At 61.8% G+C, this 24,429-nt stretch overlaps 2 protein-coding genes across 4 annotated transcripts; both read right to left on the bottom strand.

Annotated features, from left to right (window-relative positions):
• Positions 1–2,028: 2,028 nt before the first annotated feature.
• Positions 2,029–11,928, bottom strand: MTA2 (metastasis associated 1 family member 2). Of its 2 annotated transcripts, none has more exons than XM_090050872.1 (18): positions 11,178–11,928; positions 10,417–10,484; positions 9,911–10,004; positions 8,937–9,054; positions 8,686–8,749; positions 8,314–8,431; positions 8,070–8,172; positions 7,008–7,107; positions 6,663–6,851; positions 6,390–6,464; positions 6,214–6,272; positions 5,837–5,934; positions 5,613–5,752; positions 5,138–5,366; positions 4,712–4,801; positions 3,121–3,275; positions 2,648–2,796; positions 2,029–2,492 (listed from the first exon to the last, which is right to left on the bottom strand). In XM_090050872.1, exons 1-18 carry the CDS (start codon positions 11,203–11,205, stop codon positions 2,330–2,332), a joined length of 2,040 nt encoding a protein of 679 aa, XP_089906998.1. In that variant the 5' UTR covers positions 11,206–11,928; the 3' UTR covers positions 2,029–2,329. The 2 variants fall into 2 exon arrangements, with proteins under 2 accessions (XP_089906998.1, XP_089907000.1); XM_090050874.1 differs by having other exon boundaries at positions 3,130–3,275.
• Positions 11,929–12,072: 144 nt separating this feature from the next.
• On the bottom strand, positions 12,073–24,406 carry EML3 (EMAP like 3). 2 transcript variants are annotated; one of them, XM_090050858.1, is made up of 23 exons: positions 24,274–24,406; positions 23,509–23,655; positions 22,932–23,214; positions 22,734–22,847; positions 22,590–22,618; positions 22,466–22,501; positions 21,879–22,002; positions 21,473–21,622; positions 21,320–21,389; positions 17,670–17,780; positions 17,354–17,449; positions 17,058–17,192; positions 16,497–16,635; positions 16,039–16,190; positions 15,605–15,730; positions 15,096–15,227; positions 14,844–14,911; positions 14,660–14,748; positions 14,367–14,464; positions 13,855–13,942; positions 13,329–13,427; positions 13,088–13,218; positions 12,073–12,541 (listed from the first exon to the last, which is right to left on the bottom strand). In XM_090050858.1, exons 1-23 carry the CDS (start codon positions 24,290–24,292, stop codon positions 12,335–12,337), a joined length of 2,643 nt encoding a protein of 880 aa, XP_089906984.1. In that variant the 5' UTR covers positions 24,293–24,406; the 3' UTR covers positions 12,073–12,334. The 2 variants fall into 2 exon arrangements, with proteins under 2 accessions (XP_089906984.1, XP_089906983.1); XM_090050857.1 differs by lacking the exon at positions 24,274–24,406 and having other exon boundaries at positions 23,509–24,048.
• Between the last annotated feature and the right edge of the window lie 23 nt (positions 24,407–24,429).

Genomic DNA, 24,429 nt, shown 5'->3' with positions numbered 1-24,429 from the left:
TAGGAATTCCCGCCCCCGTGCCCCCGGAAATGGTCCGTCCTGCTAGCGAGCCCCCCACTCCCTCCCATCCCCGGCCCCGAGGAGCCCGCCCGTAGGAGGGAGGGAAGGACAGAGAGAACACCCCACACCCACTTCTGGTCCACGTCTTGAAGACTTTCCCCCACTTCCGGTTAACTTTCGACCCCCCCGCCCCACCCCCGGGCCCCTAAATCCGGGGTCCCTGGGCATAGGCAGGCCTCACCCCACCCCACCCCAACCCCTTCCAGGCCCAGACCCCGCCCCCCCCCGTTGCGCTGTACCTGCTGTCCTCCTGGGCCCATGAGCGGTGGCAGGCAACCTGGGCCGCACGCTGCCTGTAGGCGTCAAGGTGGCAGCTGCCCTCGACTTCTACACCTTGGGCACCTTCCAGGCGGCGGCCGGGGTGGGTGCAGGCATCAGCCAGGCCAGCGTGTCCCAGGTCACGGCCACCCTCGCCCATCAGGCCGTCGCCTTCATCTGCTTCTCGATGCTGCTTCCCAACAGGCTGGGGCCCAGCACCTGGCCAGCTTCCCTGCCATGCTGGGAGCCCTGGGCTGCACCCCCGTGGCCCTGAAGCTGCCCGCCCCCCCGTGAGGGACTGTACAGCAACCTGCTGCGCTTCCACCCTGGTGTGTGCCTGTGGCCTCCGCACGCGTGCGACAGCCGCGTGCCCCGGCTCTGCGTCCAGCCTCCCCCCCTCTTCGAGGGGCACAACCTTGACGGGTAGCTGCTGAGTGAGCCCCAGGCACCTTGCTGTGCCCAACGCTCCTTTTATGGGGACATGGGCTCTCCCTGCCAGACAAGGGCCAGGCCTCCCTCGCTCCCACCAGTGGATGGGAAAGGAGCCCCTGGGGGCAGGGGCCAAGGCAGAGAGACCCCCCCACCCTGAGGCCTAGCCCAGGAGGCAGGGTAGGAGCTGCTGTTGTGGGGGTTTGTTAAGAGACAGTAGCCTGTTGCCCTCCCCAAGCTAACAGCAGGGTTGGGGGAGTGGGGGGGAAGGAATCCCTGGGGGCCCTGCCTTCTCCCTGAGCCAGCTAGGGATCCTCTCCTGATCAGATGCATTTCCAGGTCCCTGCCCTGTTTTTGCATTCAGTCAGATGGGACTGTTCCAGGACCAGGGCTCCTGCCCTTACGCCTGAGCCTGCCATGATCAAGCCTGGATTGGGACCCCTGCCCTGTCCCCACCCCTGAGCCAGCTAGGACCACCCCTACAACTTTTTCCACAGTTGGGGTGCCCAGACTGCAATCACCTACCCTGGAAATCTTCAAGAGGAGACTGGACAGTCACCTTGCTAGGGTCACCTGACCCCCAGTTATCTGTCCTGTTTGGGGCAGGGGGCTGGACCGGATGATCTTCCAAGGTCCTACGGAAGCCCTGGCCGCTGACACTGGTGGAGGCCCCATGTTTGGCAGCTGAGCAGCATGATAATGTGGCCCAGGTGGCCGCCTGGGCAGCCGTAGGGGGTATTGAAGGGGCGGTTCCAGTGTCTGGGAGGCCAGGGTGGGCCGGGGGGTCCCCCCAAGGTCTTCAGCATCCTCCTTGCCTGCTGTGTTCTGCACAATATGGCTGTGGCTCTGAGGCTGTCCCTGCCCCCGCTTCCAGGCCAGGCACATCACCCTCAGCCCCTTCCCACTGGCCCCCCCTGCCCCAAGGGGCTGCACCAGCAACAGCAGCTCATTGACAGCTTCTTCTGCCTCAGAGCTGGGGGGCAGGAGCCCCCAAATATGGGGGGCATAGCCCTTGCTCCCGTGCAGCAGCGTGGGGGTGGGGAGCTATCCCAACAAGCTCCAACCAGGGCTGGGGAGCAAGGCACCTCCAACCCTGTGGCAGTGGGAGGAGGGGGCATGGAGAGACCCCAGAGTTGTGGTCTGGCTGCATTCTCTTTGCAATAAACCCCTCCGTGGGCCTTGACTGCAGCTGTAGGTCTGTGCCTGGCTCTCCCCCCATGAAGGAGATTGTGACCACCCTCCCCCCAGATGCCTCTCCCCAACCACAGCAGTGGCAGCGGGTGAAGAAAAGGTGTTGTTTTATTTCCCGGTTGGTCACTATAAGAACTGGTTACAGCGTGAGGTACAAAAACACCCCAGGGAGAAGAGAGAAGGGGGTGAGGGGGGGGCAGATGCCTTCTCCTCTGGCCCCGGGGGGGCCAGGTGGGTCACACAGACAGGAAGTGGCTGCATTGAAGGGGGCAGCCCCAGTGGCCTGGACCCCCACCCCCCTCCAAGGCTGGGCCCTGGCCCCCCCAGCCAAGTTGTAGGGGCATACATGGAAATAAAAAAATATAAAAAGGAAAGGTCCACCCCCCCCGGCTCAGTCCTCCAGGACGATGGGCTCCGTGGTGCTGGCGGGCCGGGCGGGGGGCACAGGCGCCAGGGGGGCAACTGTAGGTCGTGTGGCCTTGATCTTGAGGGGCAGGTTGGGCCGGCGAGCAGCTCGCCGCATCTCCAGGTGGGTCAGGGCTTTGCGCAGCGCCCTGCAGGGGAGGAGCGTGGTCATGGGGGGGCGGGGGGGAGGTGAGTACCCCCGGACCCTGGGGGCAGCCCTGGTGTCCTCCCACCTGCCCCCCACAGCAGGCCCAGGATCCAGCCAGCTCTTGAGCTCCCTCTCCCAGACCCTGCGCCCCGGTACCTGGTGTCCTTGGTGGCAACAAAGACGACAGGGTTGGGGGCATCAGCTGGGTTGAGCTTCTGGCGCTTGGCGGCCGGCTGCGCGCTGGCCCGGAGCCCTGAGCTCAGTGGCCGCCCATTGGCTGAGAAGGGGACGCCACCCCCCACCACCTGCGCCGCCCACGTGGGGGGGGGATAGGAAGAAGGGAAGCTCAGCTGTGCCCTGGCTCCCCAGTCCAGCCCTGGCCACCAATCCTGCCCCAGCCCCCTCCCCCAACTGTACCAGGAAAGCCCCCCCCACTACTACTCCCTCCCCATCCCAGCCCAGAACCTCCCACCCTGCTGCTGGCAACCCCCTCCCAGTCCCTGCTCCATTACCAGGTAGCCCTTCCCCCACTACAATTCCCCCCCACTTCTCCCATTATGATTTCCCACTGAAGCCCTCCACCCCTCTACAGCCCCCCATCCCCCCGATGCCTGACAAAGCCCCCCCACCTTGCGTACCCGGGCCACGCGGTGCGCGTCGCTGGCCCCCTCGTAGGCCCTCTTGCCCACGATGCCAGCCAGGCCCCGGCTCTGGCTCATCTGGTTCCGGTTGATGGGTGTCTTAGTGCCACGTGGCGTCTTGGGCTTCAGCGGGGCCTGGGCCGCTGGGTAGAGGAAGAAAAAGGGGCTGTAAGAACTGTGGAAGCCTCCCAGTGACATAAGAGTAAAGAGGTGTCAGGCCAGGTCCAACCAGTGCCCTGTTCCCAGCCCTACCCCTGACTCCCAAGCCAAGTTGGTGGCACTGGCTGTGGGGAAACCAGAAGTCCGGGGCCATGTCCGGGCCCCATCTCAGGGCGGGGCGGGGCCGAGAGGTGCCTGCTGGCTCTGGAGATACAGAAGAGCATATGCTCTGCCAGACGGGGTCAGACCTTAGCTCTGTCTGGCCCAGGCTCCCGTGTCCCCCAGTGGCAGGGAGCAGAGTGACTGGGTCTGAGCAGGGTTTTCTCCTGTTCCTGTCCTATATGCAGTATCCAGCATGGAAGGTCCAGGATGTCGCTCTTTCCTGTGTGGTGACAGCTCATGTAGAGCCCATCACCACATGCAATGCTTCTGTCATTTCTGCCCATGTTTTAGGAGCAGTGGGCATCAGCCAGGTCCCTCCTCAGCCTCTGAGTGTGCATCTCCAAGCTGCCCTCACCTGTGCCTGGGGCATGTTGTTCCACAGTCCCCGATCCTGCACAGAGCATTGCCACAGTCCAGAGAAGGGCAACTACAATGATGAGGGGCCTGGAGCCATGACCAGAGCAGGAGGGACTCAAAAGGCAAGGACGACTCAGTGTGGAGAAGGTTGAGGGGTGGCAGAATAGGTCTATCATGTCATGGCAGATGCGGACCAAGAGAACAGGGAGCTGTTGGTCACCGAGTCCCACGTACAGGACCTCAGGACACCCACTGATGTGAGCAGGCTTAAAACTCACAAGAGAAAGGGGCTTTTTCACTTAGCGCCCCATTCCTACATGGAATTCGTAGCCACAGGAGCTGATGGAGGCAGAGAACAGAGCCAGGGGCACAAATGAATCCATGGAGAACAGATCTACCCCTACCTGCTGAACAGAACGGGGATGGAGGGACAGGGGGCAAGAGTTTCCTCTGAGCTGCTGCTCTTTTGTTTGCCAAATCATGCCAGGATTTTCCCAGAGCCGGGAAGGAAAGAGCGGGGCTTTACTGCATGGTCCCTGAGCTCCCCTTCCTTCTCATTGCCTGGGCCTGGGGAACAGGGACGGGACACGGACAGACGGACCATGGCCCCATGTTCCTAGTCCACGCCTGCTGGGAGGCAACAAACACCCTGACCTACCTGGGCAGGAGTTCCCATTTAGGGCCTACTCAGTCCCTTTCCAGTCCACCAGCTGCTCTGGACCCCTCCCCATCCCCAAGACAGGCAGGGCAGGGGCTGAGAGATGGCGCTGGGCTTGTCTGTCTGTGCAGTGGGGGTGGAGTCCCTGCTATGGCTACTGATGGCAAAGAAAATCCCCCATAGATGCTCAGGGACCCCAGCACACGGAGGCCTCCCACCCTGCCCCCCACACAACAGCCTTACCCAGCTCCTTGACAATAGTGGCCAGGGGCAGCCGTGCCAGTGGGTGGATCTTCAGGGGTGTCTTGGCCGCCTTGGGGAGGCGGATGGAGCCTGCAGGGGGGAGGCACAGGGACCAGGCATCAGGCAGGGGGGTACAGCACACACTCACACCCCTACCCAGGCTTGCTCTTACACCCTGCCCCCGCAAGCACATGTTCCTACCCCTATCCCAGGCATTCTCTCACCTCCAACACACACCCCCACCCCGCCCACCCTCCCAGGCTCTCACACATGCACCCCCCTGCCCTATCCTGGGCTATCACATACATCCCCTAGCAAGCACACTCAGCCTTGATAGCACTGGCGTTCATGGGCATGGCAGGGTCTCCCTCACCTGCCCTACACTCCTTAAGCCCCCCACCCCAACCTTGCCCGGCTCTTACGCACACTCAGCCTTGATAGCATTAGCATTGATGGGAGCGTAGGGGCGGCGGGCGGCACGCCGGGGCTGCAGGATGTCGCGGCAGACGCGGCGCGCCAGGCGGGTCAGCTTCGTGGTCTGCAGCAGGAAGGTCTGTCTGTTCTTGGCCAGCAGCTTGGCTCGGCTCGCGCTGGTTGTGTAGGGTGATAGGCTCTGCGCCTCTGGCCGTGACAAGTGGCCCCGTGAGTGTGGCTCCTGCCGACCAAGGGGGGTGGGGGAGATCAGGGCTGGCTCCCGGAGACCCTTGCCCTGCTACTGCCTGCCCCCAAAACATAGCCCAGCTGCAGCCAAGGAAATGAAGACCAAGGCTCCCTTCCATGAAGAGCCACAGCTGGCTCTCAGGAATCCTCTGTCCCCCCCCAAAAAAGGGGCTATGGAGGCACAGAGAAAGAAGGCCCAGACCCCAGAGGGAAGTCAGGGGCCCCCACCCCAGTGCATTACCGTGGTGCTGCGGGCAGCGCCCTCCAGCTGTGTAGGGGTCTTGAGCCCCCCATACTTCTTCCAGTAAATCCAACAGGAGGCACAGAGGCGGCACTGCATGTTGGGGGGGCCCCAGGCATACCACTGGGCCGACTGTGTGGCTGTGGTGGGGAGACTGGGGTCAGAGGAGGGGCCTTGTGCCAGGCATCCCCCATCCTGCCCCCTCAGCCACCCCCCCAACTCACTGTGGCAGCTCTCGCAGGTCAGCCCCTTCTGGAAGCCGGCGCCATTCATGCCGGGTTTGGAGCCCACCGAGATGATCTGATTGGGGTTTGGCTTCGTGCTAGGGGTGGTCATGGGGGGAAAAGGAGATGATGTCACCTCAGTTCTGGATCCCTCAGGCCCCACTCCCCAGCCTTAGTAGGACTGGAGCTCTGCCTCCCAGCCATGCACTGACTAGGTGGAGATACGGCCACACCCCCAGGCCCAGACTCACCTGCTGGGGATGTGACCCCACCTGCTAGGCTGAAGCCCCACCCCACCCAGGCCCATAATGACTAGGTGGGCTGTGGCCCCACCTACAGGCACAGACCTCCTCCTCCCCCACCAGACCGTCACTCACTAAGTGGGGATGTAGACCTGCTTCAGCTTGCTGTCAGCTTCCGCTGCCTTTAACCTTTTCTGCAAGCAGAGATGCGGGGGTGAGCGTGAACACCACGGGGGCTCTGCCCCAGGACCCCGTCCCTCTCATCAGACCCCATCGGGCAGCAGGACCCCCTAGCCACAGGCAGCACTCACCTGCTGGATGTAGCGGTCAGTGGTTTTCCACATGTAGTAGAACTGCACGATGCTCGCCAGGGACTTCCAGGGCAGCTGCCAAGGGCAGGAAGGCATCAGATCGTGACATGGGCCCCCCCAATCCCTCCCCCAGGGGTTGCACATAGAGAGAGGAGCTGAGATGGCACAGCCCTCCCCCAATCAGCCTCATGTCTCAGAAGATGGGGTGTGTTACACAGCCCAGAGCACCCCCACCCACCCAACACCCCAAGTCCCAGCCCCCCCAGCACTCACAAAGTCCTGCCGGATATCATTGAAATCCTTGCCGTACTTCTCGAGTGCCTCCTCGAAGAGCATGGCCTCAGAGGCTGACCACTCCTCCATCTCATCACGGCATAGCACTGGTCCCCCCTGTGGCACCAGCGTGGACATGGCCTTGGCCAAGTCGTACCCGTTGCGCTGCAGTGTGTCCATGGCATGGAACTGGGGAAGGAATGGAAGGAGGGAGGCCATAAACAGGAAATGCCAGTGTGATACCAAGATATCCCCCCACCTACCCAGAGACCCTCAGTGGTCCCCCACCCTCCCTCAAGCTATAGTCAGGCCAAGGGACCCCTGCCTGTCCCCCACCCCTCTCACCAGTGTGATGTCCCGGGAGGCAGCAGCGGCACTCATGTGCAGGCTGGGCTGTCGGATGGAGCTGCTGCAGTCCAGAGCTCGTGCGAAAGTCCCCACAGCCCTGGAGGGAGGGGAATGGGGGAGTGATGCCCTGGGACAGGTGGACACCCCAGAGAACCCTGAGCAGCCCCCCCTCAACCTGTCCCAAGCCTGGTGTGTGCCTATGCCTCCCACCCTGCGCCCTAGAAAACCCCTCACCACCAACACATCCCCTCACTTCCCCACCACCATGTTCTGCTGGAATCACAGGGGCCTTGACAGATCACCTAGGGCCCAGTGCCATCATGATCTATCCAGACACACCCAGGTCCGACCCACTGCTGGTACCACTCCCCAGCCCATCCCACAGATGCCCAGAGCCCTCAGGCCTGGCCCTGAAGAACGAGGGCATCAGCGGCCTGCTGCTGCCAGGGGAGCTCAAGGCACTGGGGAGAGCCCAGGCAGAAACAATGCCCGCCCTGCAAAGAACGGGAACACTGTTCCCTGCCCCAGTCCATGTCAGTCTGACCACGGTGAGGGGCAAGATTCTCTAGGCAGGAGCCTCCAGGATTGAGCCCCAACAGGAACCCTAGCACAGCCTGGTCACTATGCCCAGCCTGGCTACAGCCACACCCAGCACCATGAAAGAAGGGGAGAAACCCCTGTACCAACAGAATGGGGAAAAATTCGCTCCCAGCCCTGTGCAGCAGCAGCAAAGGCCCAAGGCCTGGGAAAGCCCCCAGGGGAGCAAGGGCAGCCACACTGAACTCAGCCCTCAGTGTCTGGCCAGTGTCCTCCAGACACCACCAGGGCAAGCGTTTGGCCCAAAGTACCAGTACTATGCCCTGCTCCCAGCCACACGAGAGAAGAGCTGTACCTGTTCTTTCTGGCAGTGCTCAGGGCTCCTCTTACCCACCAGCAAAACAGCCTGGCCCTAGCACTCTCCCCTGTGGCTCTGGGCCTCTAGACCCTCCCCTACTTCTCCAAGGCCATTTAAAAGCCCATCCCTTCTCCCCTGCTCCCCCCATCCCACACACTCCTCACCGGGCTACCACGAGGAACTGGTCTATCTGCCGGTCCGTTAGGGGGTTATCAGGATCCCAGACCTTCATCTCCATTTTCTGCTGGTTGCGGTTGTCAGACTCACCTGCGGGAAGCAGCTGGATCAGGGAAGGCCCCACACACACGACCGCATGCCCAGTCCTTTGGGAGACGGTGCTGATCCCCTTCTCTAGCCAAGGGGGATGGACGTGGTCCCCTCCCCTCCGCTCCCCTACTCCCCTCAGACCTTCAGCCAGCCGGTCAGGAATCTCAGCCTGGTACTTGCAGCCGACACGAATCTCGCCCTGGTCGGCCAGGAGGGTCTTCTGCACAGGGTCGAACACCAGCGAGTAGAAGAAACAGTCCTGGAACCAGGGGAGAGGAGATGAACCTCAGGCTGGGGACACCACAGAGCCCCCAGCTCTCCAGACCCCTGTGCCCCCAGGGAACTGCCCTCCCCCTAGCTGCCAGCCCTAGAGAGACTAGTTCTCCCACTTCCAGGGAGATGCACCCCCAACCCCAACCCTAACCCTACACATTTCCCCCGCACAAGCTCTACAGGGACCAGGACCCCACCCCCAGAGAGCTAGCCCCCACACCTGGCTTTGCACCCCCTCACCTCCTTCTCCAGGTACTGGCCCAGGATGTCAGTCTCATTGAGCAGTGTCACACTGCACTTCCCCCTGTGGGCAACCAGCAAGATCACGTGTCACGTGCTGGAGTTCCCTCCCTGGCCAGGCCAGGCCAGCTCAGGGCATCCCCCCCACCGCACCTGCCACCCCCCCACCTCTGGGTGAGGGCCTGGGGGCCCCACACCTGCCACATGCAAAGCCTTGCCCCCGGTAGCTGATGAGGTGCCCCCCAACACACCTTATGTGAGTGGCTGGCAGCGACTCGAACTGGCGGGACAGGAAGAGCTCGCGATGCTTCAGCTGGTGCCGCTGCTGCTCTGTCATTGTTGGTTGCTTTGACTCCTCCTCAAACTCCCCTGGGGGAGCATGCCAAGCAGGGGGAGCGGGGGAAGGGAGGGGGTGTCAAGTAGCCCCACACAGCTCCCTCCTCATGCCAAGGAGATGAGCTTAGAACCCCTTCCCACACTTCCAGGCCCCCCTCCCTGGCCCCAGCAAGAGCCGCCCCCCCAACCCCCATAGCAGGAAGTGGCGTGGTGGAGGCAGCTGCGGTCCAGCCCCGCCTGTCTCCAGCTCCTGGCAGCTGCCCAAGGGCTCGGGGGTGGAAAAATCTACCCCTGCTCCTGCGCCCAGGAAACCCCAGGCAGAGCCCTCGCCCCCCCAGTGCCATTAAGCCCACGTGGTCTGCAGCCTCCAGGCTGCACCAGGTCACAGGCCAAGGCAGTCCAGCATGACACAGTGGGAGGAAACCCGCTGCCCCCCAGCCCAACTCTGTCAGTGCCTCCCACTCCTGACCTGCAGCCCCTCTCAGCCTTGCCAATGCCCCTCACTCCTAACCCCACAGTCCCTTTCAACCCCCATCCCTGCCAGTGCCTCTTGCATACCAACTCGCAGCTCCCTGCCAGTGCCCTTCACCCCCAACCTGCAGCCCCCACTAGCCCTGTCAATGGCCCTCACTCTTGACCCCCAAGTTCTGCCAGCACTCCCTCACTCCTGGCCCTCGGCCCCTAACCCCCACTCCGCACCCCCAGGCCCCTGCTACATGGGCAGTGTTGGGAGAAACAAAACCAGCCCCCAATCTGCTCAGGGACAAGTCAGGGCAGTTCAGTCCCTGGGGTTGGACCTGGGCTGCTCTCTACCCCCTCAGCCCAGGCCCAGGATAGACCCCGCTTCACAGTGGGAGGGATCACACCTCCCCCTGGTGATCCCACTCACGGGCATTGCTGTCCGCCAGGCTGTTGAGGCTGCTGGAGATGTCACGGCGCCGGAAGAGACAGACGACCTTGGCCTCCACATTGCCGTTGGCTGTCTGGGGGCAAGAGTAAAAGGCTGCCACAATGCCCTGGGCACAGCTGCCCCACCCCCGCATGTCTCCAGAGCCAGACCAAGCCCCTCCTACCCCCAGCCTTGGTCTGCAACCCCCCACATCCCCTCAGTCAAGCCCTCCTCTGCCCCCCCAGACCTACCCCACAACCTCTTCATCTCCCAAGAGAGGCCAGACCCACTCCAGCCCCCAGCCTAAACAAGACTCCCCCCGTGCAACCCCCAGACAAGCCAAACCCCCTCAACCCTCTGCAGAAGTGCCTCAGAGCAGGGCCTCAAAGGTGGGGAAGGGGCCTGGAGTTGGCTGCAGAAAGGGGCCTGGACGCCAGCCCCTGGGGCACAGGAGGCAGCACAAGTCTGTGGGGGTCCGTCCCCAGGGTGGCATCAGGGCCTCTCACCTTATTGAGCTCTTCGATGCGCCGGACGAGATAGGGGTTGCTAGAGGAGTTCTCGAAGTAGACGTAGTCTGGGCGGGGGGGGGGTGGGGAGGCTGTCAGGGGGAGCAAAAGCAGCGGGACCCCCAACCCAGCCCCAATCCCTACAATCAGCCCCCGTGGGGCCTAGTGTCCCTGACTGTGGCCCCCGGGGTGATCCCTACCCCTGCACCCAGAGGTGGAGTCTCTTTTGCTGTCCCCCCATAAAGGCCTGACCTGCCCCCAGCCCCCATATGGATAACCCCCTCGGGATACCCAAACTCCCTACTGTGGGGCCACCTGCCCCCCACATCCCCAAACTGCTAGGGCCAAGCTATCCCAGGGCCCCCCAAATCACCCCTCAGGGTCTGAGCTGTGTCCCCACCCCCCCCAAATACCCCGGGGGGGGGGCACCTGCCCCCCAGCAACACCTCAGGGCTCTGCAAAATTACCCCCTCATGCCCTCAAACTGCCCCCAACCCCTTCAAATACCCCAGTGGGGGGGTCACATAGTCCGGACCTCGGCCACTTGCTGCCAAGCTACCCCCCCATTTGACTTGACCCCCTCACTCCCCCCGAAAGCCTCACGGGAGGGTACCTGCCCCAGCCCACCCCAAGTGTCTCCCCGGGGCTAAACTCCCCCCACCCCCTCCAAATACCCGGGGGGGGTACTTGCCCCTCCCCCCCAGGGGACGGGGGGTCGGTTCCGGTTCCGGTTCGGTGCCGGGCCCCGCGCACGCACTCACCGCCCACCCGGTACATGTTGGCCGCCATGGCCTAGGGCCTAGCTTGGCTCGGCGGAGCTCGCTACCGGCAACCCCGGCCGCTCTCCATCGCCTCCCGCCGCCACCGCCGCCGCCGCCGCCTCCTCCTCACGCAGCGCCACTCGGGTGTTTCCGCCTCCGCTTCGGGCGTTTCCGGTACCGCTCGGGCGTTTCCGCCCCCGGTTCGGGCACTTCCGGCAACGCTCGGGAGTTTCCGTCTCCGCCCCGCTGCTTCTGCCACCCCCTCGGGCATTTCCGCCAGCACTTCGAGTATGTACGGAGGCGCTCGGGCGCTCCCGCTATCACTCGGGTATTTCCGCCGCTGCCTCCACTCTCGGCCACTTCCGCTGTTAGCATCGGGGCACCCCCCCGGAAGATCCTTGGCTTGGCTTCGGCTCTTTCCGGCAGCACTCGAGTCTTTTCGCCCGCCGCCGACTTCGGCTCCTTCCGGAAAGGAGGGGGGGTACTTCGGGTCTTTCCGGCTCCCCGTTAACCTTTTCCTCGCCGCGTCACACTATTTCTTCCCTTTTACTCCCTCGCCCTCCTTAGCACATAGGAGCACAGATCTGGCTTCTATTTGCATATATTAGCATAGAAGCAAAAAAAATAGACATGCACCCTCCATACCCCCAGTTAATGACTTCAGCCCCAACCCCAAGCCCCTGATGAGATGAGATGCAGCCAGTGCTGAGGTGGAACGCAGGGATGCTGGTGCAAAGATGCAGCCACCTCTAGGGCAGGGCACAGCTCCCCTGCATTCAGAGATCCCTCTAAGCCCAACACAAAGATGTGGCCACCTCTGGGGTGGGCCAGACCCCACCCCCACTACCCCAGCCGAGCTTCCCCGCCCCCCCAGGAAGGAGACGGGAGCCCGGCCCCTGATGCCAAGGCTTTATTTGGGCCTGTCACAGTGTCAAGAGCGGCTGGAGCAGCCGGGAATGTAAACGAAGGTGGGGGGGCTGCATCCTGCCCCCCCCAGACTTGGTCCCGTGGAGGAGGGAGGGGGCGCTTGGCCCCTCCCGGCTTTGGCACTGCCTGCCTCCCCCACCTGCTCTGCCCTGGGGGAGTTATAGTTAATGAAGCTGGTCGCATCGTTAGCGTGAGTTAGTGCCGCGGCTGGCTGGGGGTCAGGGGGGCACTCAGGGCCCCCCCCCAGCTTCCTGGGAGGAGAGGGAGGTGGAGGAGAAGGAGCGGCTGCGGGGGGCCACGGCACCCCCCCCGCTCAGCACCCGCCACTGGAAGATGCTGGTGTCCTTGCCCCCCAGCGAGACCAGGTGCCCGTCGTCGTGGGTGAAGCGCACATTGGTCACGTGGCTGCCGTGGCCGCCATACACGTGGCTGGGGGCCTGTGGGGGGGAGGAGTTGTGGGGCACAGGAGTTGAGAGGCTGAGACCCCCCCATAGAACCCCGGTGCCCCCCTAAGGCCTCAGAGCCTCCTCCAGGCCCTGCTGAGCCACCCACCCCAATATGAGACCTCCTAGAGCTCCCTAGCCACACTGAAAGCCCCCTACCCCAATAAGAGACCCCTCTAAAACCTCAGGGCCCCCACACTGTCTGCAGCAACCCCAGCTCTGAATATAAGACCCCCCCTAAAACCTCAGGAACCCCCTCGAGTTCAGCCAGCTGTATTGTGAAACCCCCCAGGTCCCCCACCCCAGCAGAGACCCCCTCAAGACACACTACCCCCCTGGCCAAAAAGGCAGTGTGTCCCCCCCACCGATACCTGCCCCCTCTCCAGGCAAGATGCCCTGGGCAGAGACATGCCAAGACAGCCAGGGCCCCCTACCCCAGAAATTCTCCGATCCAGAACTCCCTCAGGTCCAGGGCAGAAGGGCCTGGGCACCTCCCCAGCCCCCCAGGGAGGGAAGCAGGAGGTGGGGGGGGCATCTGACCTTGGCACGGGAGCAGGGGTACTGGAAGAGATGCACCTTGCAGAAGTCATCGGCCACGGCCACCACACGCTCGCTGTGTGACCGGCACAGGGAGTTGATGTCGGTGCCATCCGAGCCATCTGGCCACACGCCTGCACACGCAGTGGCAAACACATGAGCACGTATGAGCATTCCTCTATGCCCCCTACCCCCCCAGTTCTCCCCGGCACCCCCAGGGGACACCCCCATGTCCCCAGCTCACCAAAGACATGGAATCCGAGCACGCAGGTGTACGTTGCCCACTCCCGGTCCCGGCTCTCAAACCGGTTACGCAGCAGCTTGCAGCTCCCAGCCACGTCCCCTGGGGAGTCATGGAAGAGGTGTGAGGGGATGCACAGCCTGACTCCCTCCAGCTCCAGCCCCCTTGGAAGCCCCTCAGCCCCATACAACCCACTTCCAGTCCCTTCACCCCGTGGGGATCCCAGACCCATGCAACCCACCCTGCAGCTACCCCATCCCCCAGGCCCCGTGGAGACCCCTCCAGACTCCCTCACACCACACAACCCCCCTCCACCTCATACAACCCCACCCACAGCCCCATCCCATGGACACCCCCCCACCTTGCAGCTACCCACCCTCCCAGCCCCCATGGAGACCTTCCTGAACCCCCCTAGCCACCCTGGAGACCCCCCAGAGACACCCAGCCCCATGCAACCCCCTTCCCTCCAATCCTGCCAGGCCCAGTTGACCCCCCCAGCGCAGCCCATTGGAGCCCCGCCGCAGCTCACAGTAGAGGATCTCATAGTCGCCTGAGTTGGACATGATGAACTTCCCGTCCTTGGACCAGTCCAGGTGGGTGATAAAGCTTGAATGACCCTGGCAGCAGGGGAGGGAGGTATAGCGGGGGCATGAGGCAGACAGACCCCCCTATTATATCAGGAGCCTGTAGCCCCATGCCCATCCCAGGGCCAAATGCTGACAGCCTGACTGACGACTGGACCCTACCCCAGCCAATACCCCTCCCCAGCCCTCCCAAAACTCAAGACCCCCCACAAACCCAGAACCCCCCCACCCTGCTCCTGTACCCAGCACCCCAAGACTCCGTCCCCAGCCCCATTTTGAGATTCCCCTACCTGCCCCTGCCTCCCCCAAGCAACAAGACCCCCCTCCCAGACCCCAATACCCAGAGACCCCCCCAGCACCCACAGACCCTCCTACCTTGATTCTGCCCCACCTAGCATCCAGAGATCTCCCCCTGTCTTTGCCCCTGCCCCCTTGCCCACTGGCCCCCGGGGCTCACTGTGCAGCGGCCAAGGCGGCTGTACTTGCGGGCGCCATCACCCACGCTGTAGATGTAGATGAAGTTGTCGTGGGACCCGATGGCCAGGAACTCCCCATCTGCAAGGGGGGGGCAGTGAGCCCATGGGGGGAGCTAGGACCCTGGGGGTGCAGGAAGGGGGGTTGGGGCTTTGGAGGGGAGGAGGGGGCCCACGGGGGCAGGTGTGACCCTGTGGAGGAGCTGTGACCCTAAAAATCCCTGTAGGGGAGATAGGAGGAACCACGGGGGGGAGTGACTGCACGGCAGGGGGCAACCTGGTGAGTAGCGCACGACCGAGAGCTGCTCGTTGCCGTCCGAGCCGCCCGCCACAACCTGCTGCGTCTCCGTGTCCAGCACCAGCCACCTGTAAGGGGATGGGGGGGTCAGGGCCCCTGGAAAAAAAGGGGCCTGAGGGTGGGGGGGCACCAGCTGCCCCCCCATCCCAGGGGGGGCAGTTACCGTCCAGTGTTGAGTCCCACGGCCACCACCTGCCCGCTGGGGTGGAAGTCAGCGCACAGCCCTGTGTCCTGCGGGATGGGAAGTGTAAGCTGGGCCCAGCAGCCCTCCAAGCTGCAGGTCCAGCACCCCCAAGCGCCCTTCCAAATGTCCCTCTGAGGCCATAGACTGCCCCCCAAACACCCCCACAGGGCTGTAGAGTTCCCCAAGACTCTCCTTGAGGCCACAGCCCCCCGAATGCCCCCCCAATCCCACCTCGAGGAGCAGGCTCCAGGCCAGGCTGTGGGCAGCGCCGTCCCACAGGCAGAGCTGTCGGTCGTGGCCGCAGGTGAGGAAGACGCAGAGCCGAGGGTGCGTGGCCAGGCCCCACAGTTCATCTGTGTGCCCCTGGGGGAGCAGAGCAGGCTGTGACCCCCCCCACCTCGTCTGTGTGCCCCTGGGGGAGGGGAGCGGCTGTGACCCCTTGCCCCCATCCCACAGCCCCTCCACATGTGCCCCTGGGCAGGGAGCCAGCTGTGACCCCCCCACCCCCCTGCAGCTCGCCTGAGCACCCTGAGGCAGCAGGGTGGGCTCAGACCCCCCCAGACTCTGCCAGCTCTAACCACCCCCCCAGGACTCCCACAGCTCCCTTCTGGCCCCATGGCCCCCAACAGTTTGCTCTCAGCCTCCCTGCAGCACATCCAGATGCTGCTGGGTGGGTGAACAGGGCAGGCTGAACCTCCAGCCCCCCAAGGCCTCCCCAGTTTAGCTATACCCCCTGTTACCTGGACAATGGGGACGAAGCCCTGGGCCAGCCCCCCTCGCAGTACTGCGTTGCGTGTCGTCCCCACCAGCAGCTCCCCCCTGGCGCCTTCCGCGATGGTGCGCACGGCCCCAAACCGCTCAGGCAGCTGGGGGGGCGGGAGGGGGGTGTCAGGGGACAGCTGGAACCTCCTCGCCCAGCCCCCAGAGCTGGGGAGACCCCAGGAGCCGGGCTCCCAGCCCCCACTGCCCCCGAGGACCCCGGCATCTGGGCTCCCTGCTCTCAAGTCACAATCCTACTCCCTTCCCCAGGCTGGAGACAACCCAGGCACCCAGTCCTACAAGCTCTCACCCCCCAGCCTTGCTACCCAGAGACCCCAGGTGTCTGGCCTCCCAGGCCCCCCAGCTCTCACCCCCAACACCGCCCCCGAGAGAAACCAGGTGTCTGGCCCATCACCTCGGCCTCCTGCAGCAGGCTGAGCTCGGGGCTCCAGTGCACGAGGCGCCGGTCCTTGCCCCCCCCGCTCAGCACAGAGCCGTCACGGCGCAGACACAGTGCGAACACACTGCCCTCGTGTGCATGGGTCTGTCGCCCGATTTGATACGTCTCTGTGAGGGGATGGGGAGGTCAGTGCAGCACCCGGAAGTCCAGGGCCCCAAGCCCCTGGGCTCCCAGCCCTCACCTTGCTCTCACCCTCTAGCCCCCACTCCCCTCCCAGAACTGGGGAGAACCCAGCTGTTCGGGCCCCCAGCCTCCTACTCTCCCCCCCAGTCCCCACTCCCCCTCCCAGAGCTAGAGGGAACCCAGCCCCTGGTGCTCTCACCCCCTCCAGCCCACTCCCCTCTGAGAGCTGGAAAGAGCCCAGGCATCCAGGCCCCTCTGCAGAGGGAACCTAGGCATCCGGTGGTCCATACCTTTGGCCCCCCGGCCCAGTGTGCGCACATCAGCAGCTGCCCGGGTCCAGGTGAGGATGTTCCCCTCCGAATCACCTGTGAGGACGTTGCCGCCAGCGTCAAACACGAAGCACTGGATGAACTTGGGCTTTTTGTACTTCTGGGGGAGGAACCGGGGTAGGGGGGAGGATGAGCAGGAACCCAGGCATCCAGGTGCCCAGACCCCCTGCTCCAAGCCCCTGTGCCTGAGAGAACCCAGGTGCTGGGGGGTGAGAATAGGGGAGCTGGGAGCCTGGACACCTGGGATCTCTCGAGCCTGGGGAAGGGAGTACGACTGGGTGTGGAAAGCAGGGAGCCTGGACACCTGGGTTGAATTCAGCTCAGGGAGGGGAGTGGGGTCCGGGTGACACAGCGGGGAGGGTGGGGGCCTGGATGCCTGTGTTCTCTCCAGCTCTGGGACAGGGCGGGGGCTGCAGGTGAGAGCAGGGGTGCCTGGGAGCCTGGACACCTGGGTTCACCCCCCACTCAGGGAGGGCAGGGGGTGAGGACTGGGTCCCGCTGTCCCACCCCCGGGCCACGTACCCCAAAGATGCCCTGCTTCTTGCTGAGGCTGGCACCACTCCAGGTCCAGAAGTAGACATGGGATTTGCCCCCGGTGATGATGCGGCTGCTGTCTCGCGGGTCAAACTCCACTGTCAGAACCGACTCATTCGTGCTCTGGGGGGGAGGCAGGTAGGGGGGTCAGTGCGCTGCCTGGACGCCTGGGTCCCCTGACAGCGCAGGGTGGCTGGGAGCCTGGATGCTGGGAGGGGAGTAGGGGCTGGGGGTGGGAACAGGGGGGCTGGGAGCTTGGACACCTGGGTTCCCCCAGCACTGACCTTGATCTCGGCCTGCTTGGTGCCACGGGCCCAATCCCAGACTGACATCATGTGCTCGTTGGAGTCATCCACCACGCACAGGAAGGTGCCCTGGTCCTGGGGAGCATGGGGGGTGGGAGAGGGTCAGGCATGGGGCGGACAGGCACCATGCGGGGGAAGGGGGCATGGAAACCCTCCTCCTTGGACCTGCCAGAGACCAGGGATGCAGGCAGGAACCCCATACCCTGCCACATCATCCCCCAGACCACCCTCCATGGCCCCCCCAGTCCCCTTCCCCATGCCCCCAGCAGCGGGAAGGGTCCCCAGCTGGACTCACGGTGACAGAGAAGGCGAGGGAGCCGACGCCGCGCTCAAAGCTGCCAGAGCCGAGCTGCTGTAGCAGCAGGAGCGAGGACGAGTCCCAGATGTGCACCAGGGGCTGCAGCGGCTGTGGGGGGGGCACAGGGTCAGCACCCAGATGTTGGGGTTCCCTGCCCCAGCACAGGGTGTGGGGGGGAAGCAGGGAGCCTGGATGCCTGGGAGGGGAGTGGGGCTGGGTGTGAGAACAAGGAGGTAGCAGCCCAGATGCCTGGTGTCTCTGGCAGAGACAGGGGGCTGGGGGTGAGAGCACAGGGCCTCAGCTGACTTGACTCATCATCATCTCCCTGCTGATCTCTTCACCCTGTAGGTGTTAACACCCCCTACCTCCTGGTCTCTAAGGCTAGCGGAGCTGTCACCCCCCAGCCCGGCCTGCGTCTCCTTGCAGCATCACCACCACACGAAGGCCCGTTCTGCTTTACATATGTAAACAAGACATTCGGGACTACACCGTCTCAGGGTGATTCTGGTCTGGCTTCTTGTGATTTTGCAAGTGAATGGAGGATTTAGGCATTAACGCCTCTAGTTCCTTGTGGTTTTTAAACTCAGTGGAGGCCCCAGCCATTAATGCATCTGCTTTCTTGTGCACTTTCAGTTGAAGATCGAAGCTAGCTGCGGGTGCACCTCCCAATACTGTTATATTTGTTTTTGCTTTAATTTTAAACTGAAATCTCCAGGCACCAGCTGATCTCATCTGGTGTGAGGCCGCCCAAGGACCCTGGTGTATGAGAAAGCCTCATTGCTCTCCCATGGGAGGTGGTTGTGGTACGTGGGGCATCACACCACACCCCCTGCATCCCCTTTCCTACACCCTGGATGCACCTATGGACTGAGACATCTTCCCTTCTGCTGCCTCCCATCCCATCCCAGCCTGCCCAAGTCCCCCTGCTCTTCCTCCGCCACATAGATGAGTCTGACCTCTCATGAACAACCTCATCTCCAGCCACATCATGTTAGCTCAGGGCAACAATACTTGGGAACAGAGACAACACAGTGGCAGATGACAGAACAAGGAGCAACGGTCTCGAGTTGCAGCATGGGAAGTTGAGGTTAGACATTAGGAAGAGTTTTCTCACGAGTAGGATAGTAAAGCACTGGTACAGGCTCCCCAGAGAGGTTGTGCAACCTCCATCCTTGGAGGTTTTGAAGACCCGGCTAGACAAAGCCTCAGCTGGGATGATTTAGCTGGGGCTGGTCCTGCTTGGAGCAGGGGGTTGCACTAGATGTGACCTCCTGAGGTCCCTTCCAACCTGAATTTTCTGTTATTCTATTAAAAGCCCTGCTGAGCTGGCAAGCTGGGGTGCAACGCACCTACCAGAGATGCCCATGGAAGTCTGCGGGGCTATGGAAACAGCAGCTGCTGCTGACTTTTGCCCAGTGCCTTGTGCTTTCAGATGTAACATCTCTTTCTATACCTAACACGGGACATTTTTATATGGCACATACATGAATTTTATATGCAATGTGTGTACACAGAACACATTGTGGACAATCTACCGTCTTGCCAACTCTCATGATATTTGGTGAAGAACAATGCCAAAAATCATGAGAGCTGGAAACACTGAATCTATTATATATGTAAGAGATTAACTCAGGTTCTGCGGATGATCTGTTATACATGTAAGAGATGATGCCAGATACACACCGCAACTGATTTGCCAACAGTGCTATATTGTGACATAAGGATTATGTTTGCCTTGGTCACGGTGTTTTTAGGCAACTTCTATGTTTTTGTAGGTCATACAGAATTCAATGCAGAAATTACGTGCTTTCTATATAGTATGGTGTTTCACCCACAACAGACTTTAGACAGAATTGATGATATAATATAGATACAGCCATGGTTCCCCTGCTTTCCCTGTGGTGGGTTCAGTGTTAGGTCTGTGCCGTGTCAGAGTTGATGGCAGCTCTATGTAGAGTTTAAAGGATGGCTGTATGGGCTGGTTTGGACAAGACTGACCCTGTTTCAGGCAAGGGATTGGACTAGATGTGACTAGTCTCTTCCAGGCCCACTTCTCTAGGAGTTTATACTACCATTTTGTCAATAATACTAATTAAAAATTGATTATTTTTTGACAGGTCTGTTGTCTTTTTTTATACGCCTATGTTTTTATATGCAACATATAATGTCACATGTAATAAAACAGATGCTATGTATGAAACACATACACGTGACCTATTTTATACAAAATAGACAACGCATAGTATATGCTATTATAGATACTAGGATTATTTTGCCCATAATACAAGAAAGGTACATGTAGATTAGTTGTGGTGTTTTTCTACAGCTTCTACATTTTCATATGTAACACATAATATTATGCAGAATGTATTTGCTTTATGTATAATGTACTTCATATATAATTGATGATACAACGTATATGCTGTGACTGTTTCTTCAACAGTACGAATTAAATATTTATTACTTTTCCCCTTTGTGGTGGTTGTGTTTTTGTACGCCTCGTATTTTTATATGCACTATATATGTTATGTATAACAAGTTAGAAACTATGTATAAAACGCATGTCTGTGTAACATACTTTAGACACAATACATGATGCATAGCATATACTAACTTTGCCAATAAAACTAATGACATATTTTGCCTTGTTTGTTGTGTTTTTATACACTGCATATGTGCTTAAACGTAATAGTCTTATTCATACATGTGATTTACACATAATATGTATTTTATGCATAATCTATTTTATACGTAATCAATAACACATAACATATACTATAGTTATCTTGCCAATAATAAAAAAACAAATGCAAATTATTTTTAAGTAGTTCTATGTTATCTTAAAAATGTTTTATAGCTGGTATGTATTTTTATATGCAACATGTTTAATGGATAAAAAGCATTTTACGTGTAATGTGTTTTATACACAACAGATGATACATAATATAAACAATATGCCAATAGCGCTATGCAAGTGCGTATTAGTTATTTTTGCCTCATTTGTTGTGTTTTTAATTATGCAACATCTTTATACACGTTTTACACATAATATATATTCTGTGTGTTTCCTCAAGTTCCCTTGCTGCAACTTGAGCCCTTTGCTCATTTTATATGCAATAGGTGATAGACAAGATACACTATGCTTATTTTGTCGATAGTAATAAATCAGCACACGTTGATTATTTCGCCTAGTTAGCTGTGTTGCTATACACCATGTGTTTTTAGGTGTAATACCTGATTTTATGCATAATATATATGTATTTCATACATTATACATGCTTTACAGAGAACACTACGTTTTCTGGATCGATCCCTCATGAGTACTATGATTGTTCTGCTAATGACAACAATTAATTATAGATTAATTACTTCCATGCAGAACTTGATACTGTTATATGCAATAGATGTCTTACTTTTCTGCTGGAGGTGCTTTTTAATGGCAGAAAAAGTGTTGTGTTGGCGTTGGACTAGGCACCCCCTGCACCCCCTCTTTTTCAGAATCCCACGTGTCCCTGATGCCGGGGCTCTCTCCACCCAGGGAGGGCAGTGGGAGTTGGGAGGGTTGGAGCAGGAAAGCCTGGATGCTTGGGTTCCCACCAGCTCTGGAGTGGGGGTGCCCCTCAGTGTGGGGAAGGGGAGGGTGGTACCTTGCCATCCTTGTCCACGCCAGCCGCCTGCCCCGTGGCCACACGCACGCGGTCTGGATGCACTGCCAGGCTGGAGGAGAAAGCAGTGGGTTAGGACTTTGGGGGGCTTCCTCAGCCCCCCCCACATTCTTGTGACACCCGCCCCCCACTCACCAGCGCACGCAGTCGGTGTGGCGCAAGTAGTGGCGCTGGCGCCGGGCACTCAGGTCCAGCAGCACCACAGCACAAGCCACGAAGTAGACCAGCTCCCCTGAGCCCAACACGTGCAGGTTCGAGCGCCCGTCCCGGCCCCGGTACCCATAGCTGCCCCGTGGGGTCAGGGGTCAAGGGGCAACTGCACCCGGTCATGGGGGAGGTGGAGATGCCCGGGGGGCAGGCCCTGGCAGGGGGATTGGGATATGGTAGGGGGGGAATCCCATAGCTGGTGGCCCTGGCAGGGAGATAGAGATGTCGGGGGGTCCTGGTGGGGGATGGAGAGACCGGGGGGAGGGTTTTGGGCCTGGGGGGGTCCTAACAGGGGGACAGAGAGATGGGGGGTTCAGGGTTGGGGTCAGGATACACCCATTCCAGCTGCAGGCGCTCGGGGGGCAGCTCGGCCCGCAGCCCCTCGTAGTGAGGGACGCCCGACGGGATGTACATGGTGATGGGCCGGCCCCGCAGGAACATCTTGATTGACAGGCCCTCTGCAGGGGATCAGGGGTCACAGGAGGGCATGGGCATCCTTGAGCTAAGACCCCCCCCAACCCCTCTATGACCTTCCCCACACCTGTACAGCCTCCCTCAACTCCCCTATGACCCCCGGTCCCTAAACGACCTCCTCTGGCACTGGTCCAATTTCCTTGGCCTCAATATGACCCCCCCAACCCCTATATACTGCTCCCAGTCCCTCTAGGACCTATACAACTACCGAGTCTTCCTGGACCCTAGGACCCCCTAGTCCTTATATGACTCCCCCACCTCCATATATCTCCCCAGACCCTATACAAAGCCCCCCCTCCCCACACAAACTGCTATACGATACCCCCCCCAGCCCCACCTGACGTTTCCAGGCCCTAGAACCCCCCCCGCAACCCTATATGACCTCCTTGCCTCCATACGACAGACCCTATACAACAATTATAGGACCGCCCCCCAAGGCCACCTCACCCAGGTTGTAGTTCCCGCGCCGGGAGCCCAGGGGCCCTGCAGACATGGCGGGAGGAGGGGGTCAGGGATGTGGAGCTGAAAGGGTTAAAGCCCCCCGTAAGCCCCCCAGCACCCCCACACTCACCTGGGCTCAGGGTCGGATCCTTCACCCGGCTGAAAGGGAAGAGCAGTGTCAGCGGGGGACGCTGACACCTGGGGTCGCTCCAGCTCGGAGAAGGGCTAGAGGGGACCCCTGGGTCCCCTGGCCGGGGGGTGGGGGGGTCCGTACTTCTCCAGGCTGCCGCAGCGCACGAGCAGGTTGGCCGTGGACGCCGCCTTCTTGCTGAGTCTCTGCCGGGGCTTGGCTCTGTCGGGCTTGTCCGAAGAGCTGCTCCGCTGCAGCCTGGGGGGCAGAGAAGGGTTAATGCTGGGGGACCCCCCTGACAACCCCTGAGCCCCAAAGAACCCCGGCGTCTGGGATACTCACAGCTCCTTGCGGGGGGGCGCCGGTGGGGGGGCGGCGGGCACAGGGGAGGGGGCGGCGCTGCTGCTGCTGCTGCCCCCCGAGGGGGTCCCAGGCCGGGGGGGCTCCTCTGGAGAGGGTGGGGGGCTACGGGCGGGACCAGGGGGGGTGGCCCAGCCCCCCGCCCCGCCCTGCAGAGCCGACTCCTCTGTCTGCGTCCCGGTGCTCACGGGGGGGCTGCGGGGGGCCGGGGGGGGCCCGGGGCCGGGCGTGGGATGTGGCCAGGGGTCCAGGCCAGCACCATTCTCTGTGGGGGGAGGGAGGTCAGGCCCCCCCCCCCCAAAGTACCACAGACTCCCCGCCCAAAACCTCTGGATCCGCCCAGACCGAGACCCCACAGAGCCCCCCGGACCCCCCGGATGCTCCAAGAGCACCCAGGACCCCCCAGGACCCCCCCGGCACCCCCAAGGACACCCTCGCCCCAGGCCTCTTGCCCTCCCTAGCCCCCCAGCACCCCCTGGGAGCTGCCCCCCCGCTCCCAGGTGCCCCCTGGTGGCTGGTCCAGCCCCCCCCCGCCCCCAGGGGCTGCCCCAGGCCGGACCAGGGGGCAGGCTCTGTGCCAGCCGGGGGATCTGCCGGTCGTGGAGGCCGAGGCGCCGCAGGGCGTCCGCCAGCGCCGCCTTCACCAGCTCCAGCTCCTGCTCCTGCCGCTGCAGCCGCTGCTCCAGCCCCGCCAGCGGGTCCTGGCCTGCGCGGAGACACGGCGGGCCGGCCCGGCTCAGCGCTGGGTGGCCCCCCCGCCCCCCCCCGCTTTGGCCCTGGGACCCGTCTCTGCCTCCCAGAGTGGTCTGGGGGTGACAGCGGGGGGGGGGGGGCAGCTGAGATCTGGGACACCTGGGCCCCCCCCAGCACTGGGGGGGGCCGGACGCCTGATTCTCCCTGCCCATCCAGCCCCCCCCCACTGCCGGGGTGCAAAGGTCACGGAGAAAGCGCCTTTATTTTGGGTGCACAAAGGGGCCTGTTCGGCGCCCCCCCCAGCACCCGCCTGGGGCCCGCACGCCGGGGCTGTCCGTGGGAGGGCCGGGGGCTGGGGGGCGGGGGGGGCGGATGCCTGGGCTCTGCCCCGCTCTGCAAAGTTTTTTTTGGGGGGGGGGGGAACTGGGTCCAATGGCGGGGCTCGGAGCTCCTGGATGCCTGCGTCCCCCGCCGGCTCCGCCCGGGCGGGGGCTCGGGTCTCCAGGGCATGGGGGGTCCTGGGGGGGCTGGGGTCTCAGGACACGGGGTGGGGGGAGCCGGGGTCTCCGGGGTGGGGGCCGGACGCCTGTGCCCCCCTCCCCCCGCCGTGCCTCAGTTTCCCCGCACTGACCGCCCGCTCCCGGCTCCATGGCCCGCGCCCGCTGCGCCGCCCCCCCCAGGAAGCGCCGCCGCCGCGAGTCACTTCCCCCGCCCCCCCGCGGGACCCGGCGTCCGGGGCGCTCCCCCCGCTCTAACCGCTGCGCCGCGCCGCCGGGGGGGCGCTGGC

The sequence above is a fragment of the Crocodylus siamensis genome, chromosome 6 (assembly GCF_052110815.1).
Source record: "Crocodylus siamensis isolate JL-2025a chromosome 6, ASM5211081v1, whole genome shotgun sequence".
NCBI classification, from domain to species: Eukaryota; Metazoa; Chordata; order Crocodylia; family Crocodylidae; genus Crocodylus; species Crocodylus siamensis.
The sequence above is the reverse complement of the archived record's forward strand: the minus strand, read 5'-3'. Positions and strand labels throughout refer to the sequence as shown.